Here is a 7,500-nt window from a genome sequence, read left to right on the forward strand (position 1 = left end):
GATGAAGAATTTGTGGAAGATATAGAAGACGATTGGCTGTGTCCAATTTGTCATCTGCCATTAAAAGTGTCGGTTCTAACCGAAGTATGCGGACACAGATTCTGCAAACTCTGCCTTGAAAGACACTTCATGAGGTAACTAATATAACCGTTTTCAGTTTGCCTTGTCGCATTTCTAAACGCTGCATAACGTCTGCCATGGATGGAGAATTGGAGAAATTTTGCATTTAGAGTATAGTCATAGTGTATACAACTGATACAATATCTCCGAAACGTTCCTTCGAGGCTGATGACCAAAAGAATACATGGCCATAAAAGAGACACTCTATTTCTCAACGATTGTCCTGTATTTCTTTCTTAATTTTTCAAATTAACTGGCTTATCCTATCCTCGTTATTTTCTCTCGTTCTCCCTCTTGCGTTGGTTTTCATTCAAGTGATCGGTTGCCATGCTTTTAATTAACGAAAGAAGATATATAACCAAGAATTCGCATGGGGTCAGTTTGGGATACCAATGTGTCACGCTATTTCTCTGCTAAGATTACCGGTCATCACGTCTAAGGCAAACAGCAAACTTCTGAGTTCTTCTGGTTGAAATTTGCATTTTGCGAAAAATCAAAGAACATGTTTGAATTTAGCCGATCCTTTCCTAGCAGCCATAGATATCAAGCAACTTGTTAAAAGAGAAAGAAAAATTAGAATTTTCATGTTTTTATAACAAGCAGCATGTAAACGCATTGCTGAATGCCATTAACATGACACAAAAGCAAGAACACCTTCCCGATCCACAGGCAGACAACCCTAAGGATGCGCGAGCGCGTGACGTCACGTTATTTTGAGACAGTTAGTAAAGGCCTTTTCAACTGACCGAGGAAAATACCCCATAAACACTTCAAATCGCGATGTTTCTTTTCGAAAATCCATTTTATGGACAGCGAGATAAATAAATTTCATCCACCTTCTATTTTCTATTGTCCTGAGTGATTTGATGGGTTTTTGGGACGCTTCGATTTCCTCTTCAGATCCCATGCGTCGTCACATTTAATATAAATAGACCAGTCGTGCAACTTCCAAGACCGCTCACGGCCTAATGCCTCCAGAATTTAGCCGAATTTCTCCTACTTCCAAAGGTTGCTCGCCTCCCAGCCTTGGCACGTAGAAAGTCGATAATTCTGCTAGCATCGTGCGCAAATCATCGCATTTACACGGCTCTACAACCTCAAAATCCTGCTCGATTTTCAAGCTTCACTCAGGTTTTTGTTAGCGTTCTCGATGACAAATAAACAAAGCTTACAGCAAAATGACAACAAAGTGAGCTGTATTAAGACCACTAAGGTACCACGTGCATAACCTGTGTTACCGGAAATACGTCTGCCACACAGGCTACCACGTGCACGAACGTACAACCATCATTTCAGGGGCAAGACCAACCCTACTTCAGTAATGCTACTTTTCAGTCAACAATTAACCAGAAAATTTGTTTTCGGCGAGTATTCATGGCAATTTTCCCAGCAAGCAGAGGAATTTAATGGTGCGCAGCCAAAGAGCAAAATTAAATCCAACGCAACCAGCAAGCAGAAGGGTTGACGGGATGGAGTGCCAGCCAGGGAAAAAATGGTGGAAGAGCGGTTTTTCTTGAAGAGCGCTTCGCTGGGTGATCAGTTGAATCGGCCGTTACAACTGTCTCAAAATAACGTGACGTCACGCACTCTCACATCCTTAGGGTTGTCTGCCGGGGCTTGATCTTTTAATTCTTGTCCCTTAAAGTGCCTATCACCTCAACAAACTTTTCAACTTTTTTATTCTCTTTTTCGCCTTGTCATCGCTTTTCTGTATTTAATTTTTGTATCATTACTTATGGATGTTTTCATTTCACGTCTTGAGGGCCCCCTTAGTGGAGCACTAGCGGTTACCCTGCCGGTTTACCGGTGAGGTTTGTAACAAAACATAAAAAATAAGATCGTCCCAAAAGCATCGTAATGTTTTGGTTGAAATTAAATTTTGAAATTCCACTTTTTCATTGGCTTTAAAAAACTGGAAAAGTGGTTATAATTTGGTCCATAACTGAGCAGTGAAGAGGAATGGGTTTGATACCGAGTTGACGTCACAAACGTCTTTGCATTGAGATAGTTCTTTGAAAACAGCGATGCAAATTGATTTGTGACTTCAACGTGTGTAAGGGACTGTGAATAATATAAAAAATCAGAAGATCAGCAATATTCCTAACTAATTAGTAACTTTTGGAATTTTTGCGGACGGTAGGCTGGCATGAATAGACAGCTTTTTTTTTTTCTTGACACACTTCCCATCTGCACGCAGTCTTTTTGACAGCCTGGTACTTCTGTGTAATTAATCAACCAATTAAGTATGATTTATAATTTTTTAATCATTCCGAGGAAGCAATTTCTTTGTTGGTGCTTTCCCCAACCCTTGTGATGAGGCCAGAAATTATTAATTATTATAAGGCTATTTATAAGGCAGGGCAAGACAAGAAAGGTAAGAGCTGGAGTAACTTTTGCACTGAGGCCACCCTTCCAACTTGTTAAGATGCCTTTGGGCTTTCAAGCCTCTCCCAACCATATGGGACTTTGGGGTGGTATATTCTCGTTTGATGGTATGATTTTTTTTTCCAATGAACAGGCAGGAGGCCGATGGGCAAGAGCTCACATGTCCACTGGACCAAAACGTCCTAACACGAGACAAAGTAAGTTCATTGTGTTAAGCAAACAGGACTTAACTTTTGTGACAACACAAGTGCATTACTAATTCTTGGTTTTCATCCTCGTGATGAAACGGCCATGTTGGTGTACAAAACAATAGAAAATGGGCCAACAAGTTTTGCATAACAATAGAGTTCGTCGGAGATTTATTTTTTGTCAAAATATACAATAATGTTATAATTTTGTAAGCAGTATGTTGCAGCTTTTGATTTTTTTAGCTAAAGCATGATTTTTCGCTAATAGTATGACCAAAGTTGTGCGAAAAAGCTTTCAACGTTACCGGCGTTAATGTTATCCTTTTGAAATGGCGAAGAAGACCGGATGAGGATTACTTGACGTCTACAGTCAACCTATTTTACAGAGACTGTAACAACGTAAAATCTTAATGTCTCTATATATATATAATTATATATATTTTGTGACACGTACGTGCTTATGTGCTGTTCCATCAAATCAAGAACCCTGTGTTCATGGCTGGCTTTTACACTGCCAAGCATCTTTTTGGATTCAGGGTAGGACTTAGCCGTTCGTTACAGGGTTCGACATTGGATGTTATTGAGGCATAAGGGCATATTAACGTGGTGAAAGATCAGCTGGCAGATATACGCAAGGGTGCAAAAACAGTGTTTGCGCATTCAGTGCATGAAAAGATTCAAAAAATGGCTAAGAAAGCAGACGTAAAGATCACCATCCTGCGCACTTGTGGTATACAGACACTTCATTCGCTTCTTCCAAGCTTAAGGCTGTTGTGACTTTGGAGCGAAGAGTCACAAACCATGCATCATTATAACCACAACTTATAATTTTATTCAATATGGAATCCTGATATTTTACTTTCCAGATTGCACGAGATTGCATGTAAGAGTACCCAAATTTTCAAAATTTTATGGGGGGGCATACCCCCAGACCCCCCTAGCAAGTAGCGCCCAAGGCGCTACCGTGGCGCGCTAACGCGCGCTGATTAGTATTCTTGTTCGGCCCCCACTTTCAAAAATTGCTAGATCCGCCCCTGTGCATTACTTTGTACATCAACATGGCCGCCGTGACGTCAGATGGAAACCATCAATTGGCCAGGGCCCAATTGTTCAATGGCTGGAGTTTATCCAGTGGATAAACGTATCCAGTAAATATACTTTGCGTTTAATGTTGACAAAGGTTTTCGAACACGTCTTTACTTGGATGTGCTTAGAGTATTGATCAAAGTTACGTGAGCAAATACTTAAATCTTTGCACAAATTGAAACTGTTGGATATATCTCTTACTAGCCATGTTCGAAGGCCGTATACTGTAAATTACGTCCCGCGTTTTTCGCACGCGGGCCATAAATCTAAGGGGGAAAATAAGGGTCCGTAATTTACAGTACGGACCGAGAAAACGAGGTTAGTATAGATAATTATTATATCTCCGTGGTAATCAGCCTTGCAGGGAAGGGAACTAGTTGAAGTCAAGCGGAAGGTTAAACCGCCATAATAACCTGCGATCAGGCTCTATTTTAGTTTCGCGTGGTACGTAATGTAGAGTTGGCGAAACGATGTGGAGTTTAGCGAGCGACGACATAAGAGAACATCTGGGCGAAGCTAAAAATGGGCCTGATCGCAGGTTACCGCCATAAAGATCTGAAAAACGATAAAACCTCTTGGCTTTTAAAAATAGTTGCTTGCAAGATTCAAACATTTTTACATGTTTATGCAACAGAAAAGACATGCATGAAAAGCATGCTAGAGAATGTTTTATCGAAATTTCAAATTTAGCGGGCTGTAGTATAGAATACAGCCTGCCAATTTAGCCAATCACGGCGTTCTTACTATCTGAGAGATATAATTAAATCATTATCTATCGGATAAAATTATCTGGCCTTTGAACAACTGGGGCCAGGTTGTATTCCTGCAATTGGACTCATGGTTGGGAAAGAATTTCCACCTGGAAAGATTCCCACGCATTAGCCTCCATTCCATGCTTGTTCCAATACCGTGTGACAGTAAGAAACTGGCCTGTTACTGCATTTCAAAGGACTATTCCCGCTTATCGGCTTTTTGTCTTGTGCGTTTTAAGAGTTGTGTAGTTGTATTTGTTTCAATATTTAGCAAATAAGGGCGACACAAAGCCCTTGTGAATAAGCTCAAGCACAAGACTAGGAATGCAGGATTGGCGGTATGTTCTTTGTGTCCCCCCTGCGCAAAAAGGGAAAAAACAATAGAAAAGCTTTTTCTCACTTTACTTGTGCTGTTTTTTTTTTTTTTTGATTCAAGGATATGTTCGTAGACAAAGCAACCGAAAGGAAGGTTCGTTCGTTTGTTATCAAGTGTCCAAGAGGCTGTCAATGGACTGGCGAACTCAGGTCAAAAGAGGTTGGTATGAGGGCTCATTGTAATCTCGCCTTTGTTGTGATTTCCCTGGCAACGCCTCGGCTCCACAACCTCGATCTAAGCTGTTTTCAACGTGGCATTCTTTGCCTTCACGTACAGTACGTCCTTTCTAAAGGAAATAATTTAGGCGTTAGAATGAAAGGCGAAAAGATCGTGGACTCATTGTATCTTTCCCATTGTTTTATCTGGAAAAAAACAAAATTTGTTTGCGCTCGCTCGGTAGATTGGAAGAGAACTTCCCTTCACTGCATAGTGACTGTCGCAAGCTAATGAAACGTGATATATTTTTAGGATCACGAGAATGAGTGTAAAAGACTTCCAGTGAACTGCCCAAATGGTTGTGGAGAACTCGTCCCAAGAGAGGAGGTTTGATTTCAATTAGAATTCAGTACTAATACCAGTTTCTACACGTTCAATTAAGTGCATGTCGTTAGCAAAACCCAAGGCTGCAATGTTTGCCAATCACAAGAGAGGAATAAAACAGTATGAACCATAGGCATACCACGTCTTCAAACCAGTCGAGTTCCTTTCTTTTTTTGTTCGTAGTCACAAATGTGCATATCCCAGGGATAGTAGATTAGCCATCGCTCGCCAAACTCGGGCCATCGCCCCGGGGCAGGTACTTAATACCCTGGCCAAATTTCGTCTTCAATTGATATGATTACCCTAACTGTATCTAAGGACAGAATGTCTTTATTTGTTTGAAAAAAGGAGAACTAGTTCCAGCCTCCTTAAGCGACTTCTCAACTTCCCAAGTTGTCACTCGTACATAAATAAAAGAAAGGCTGGAAAGTAATTTCTAGCTTACCTCACATCTCGCCGATAAAATCTCACTTCTCCGGCATCAGTCACGCTCAAACTCCGTCGATGGCCACACGGATAAATTTACTTCTCTTTGACCGAGTGGCAAGGTCCAGCGAATATCCATTGGGGAGAAACAACGATAAATGTTATTCAAATGTTCAAAATCCTTCGAGGCTCGCTTATAACGAATTTGTGAACTAACTTTTGAAAGAAAACTAAATCAGCTGCGATTAGGGATGTGATACTTGTATGTGAAATCAACTCTCGTGTAACAATGAATTTCAATTTGTTTTACAGATTTTATCGCATACTAAGGGTAATTGTTCTCTGGCACCAATTCCCTGCCCTTACGCTGAGATAGGCTGCAACAAAAAGGTATCTGAAGTACTGTGGAGGACGTGGGCACATACCGCTGAATTTTTAAGTCTGTTTTTTTTTTATTGCTGTTCTCTCTCTATTTCTCTCTCTCTTTCTCTTTCTCTCTCTCTCTCTCTCTCTCTCTCTCTCTCTCTCTCTCTCTCTCTCTCTCTCTCTCTTTCTCTTTCTCTCTCTCTCATGCGCTTTTGATTTATAGACAATTAATGCACGTTTTAGATTCGGGACGACTTGAAACAACGATTTCATGATACCACAAATCTCTTCATTTCATTCGTATAGGTAATCACATGATTTCGAGTGCAATTTGGAAAAAATAAGCACCAGTACATTTTTTCAAAGAGGCAACTTGTAATCTTTGAACAAATTAACAAGTGCTCATTTATCGAAATTACACGAGAAAAATCATGCGATTACTTATTAATGATATACATGCAAAAATTACACCTTTATAGCACAAATTTCAACTATCTGCACTAATTTCACTTTTCTGCACTCTGTTTAGGATTAATTGACGTGCTCTCAACCAATCAATACGCTGAAATTTTTGCATGTATATTAAAACCGGGTTTACATATGACATCTCTTTCTGTGCAATCGCAAATATGCTTCATTTCGACAATTTAGATCCAAGCAGTATGGCGGGACAGTTGTCATATGAACCTAGTTGAATGGCCTAAGAGTCTCCTACATAAATACAATGGCAGAATATCCGAACTAGTAATCGGAAGGTCGTACTGAGCTTCGACTCTTGCAGAGGAGGACTCGGTTTTTTTCCGAGTATCCCCGAGTCAATATCAAAATTGAAATAAATCTCTTCATTTCATTCGCTGGGGTTAACATGCAACATCTCTTTTAGTACAATCGCGATTATAACTGGTTGGTTTAAAAGTCTGCACATTTCATCTCAATAGAACGTGCAACCTTTTCCTTTCATTACACTTAGTGAGAAGATATTTTTACTGCAGGTTCAGCAACCTGGAATTGAATCTCATCTTCACTCTGAAATGGGAAATCATCTTGACTTGATGTGTACTAAGTTGAGGAGCACTGAGGAAGAGTTGCGGAAAACTAAAGACCACCTTGACTTGGCCTGCACAAAGTTGACGAACACAGAAACAGAGTTGCAAAATACTAAAGAACACCTTGACGTGGCCTGTACAAAGTTGAAGAATACAGAAGAAGAGCTACGAAATACTAAAGAACAGCTCAAGGAGACCACAAAGAAACATGAAGA

The 7,500-nt window shown here is 40.2% G+C and overlaps 1 protein-coding gene across 2 annotated transcripts in view; it reads left to right on the forward strand.

Annotated features, from left to right (window-relative positions):
* LOC138015077 (TNF receptor-associated factor 4-like) overlaps positions 1 to 7,500 on the forward strand; it is a 51,163-nt gene that overhangs the window by 465 nt on the left and 43,198 nt on the right. Inside the window, exons 1-6 of one of the 2 annotated variants that reach the window (XM_068861987.1) lie at positions 1 to 134; positions 2,639 to 2,702; positions 4,968 to 5,066; positions 5,376 to 5,450; positions 6,186 to 6,263; positions 7,232 to 7,500. The exon at positions 1 to 134 is cut by the window's left edge and continues 432 nt beyond it; the exon at positions 7,232 to 7,500 is cut by the window's right edge and continues 1,091 nt beyond it. In XM_068861987.1, the coding sequence (XP_068718088.1) occupies positions 1 to 134; positions 2,639 to 2,702; positions 4,968 to 5,066; positions 5,376 to 5,450; positions 6,186 to 6,263; positions 7,232 to 7,500 (719 nt within the window). The remainder of the gene's footprint in view (positions 135 to 2,638; positions 2,703 to 4,967; positions 5,067 to 5,375; positions 5,451 to 6,185; positions 6,264 to 7,231) is intronic. The other variant, XM_068861986.1, reaches the window with a different exon arrangement.

The sequence above is a fragment of the Montipora capricornis genome, chromosome 9 (genome assembly GCF_036669925.1).
Source record: "Montipora capricornis isolate CH-2021 chromosome 9, ASM3666992v2, whole genome shotgun sequence".
NCBI lineage: Eukaryota > Metazoa > Cnidaria > Anthozoa > Scleractinia > Acroporidae > Montipora > Montipora capricornis.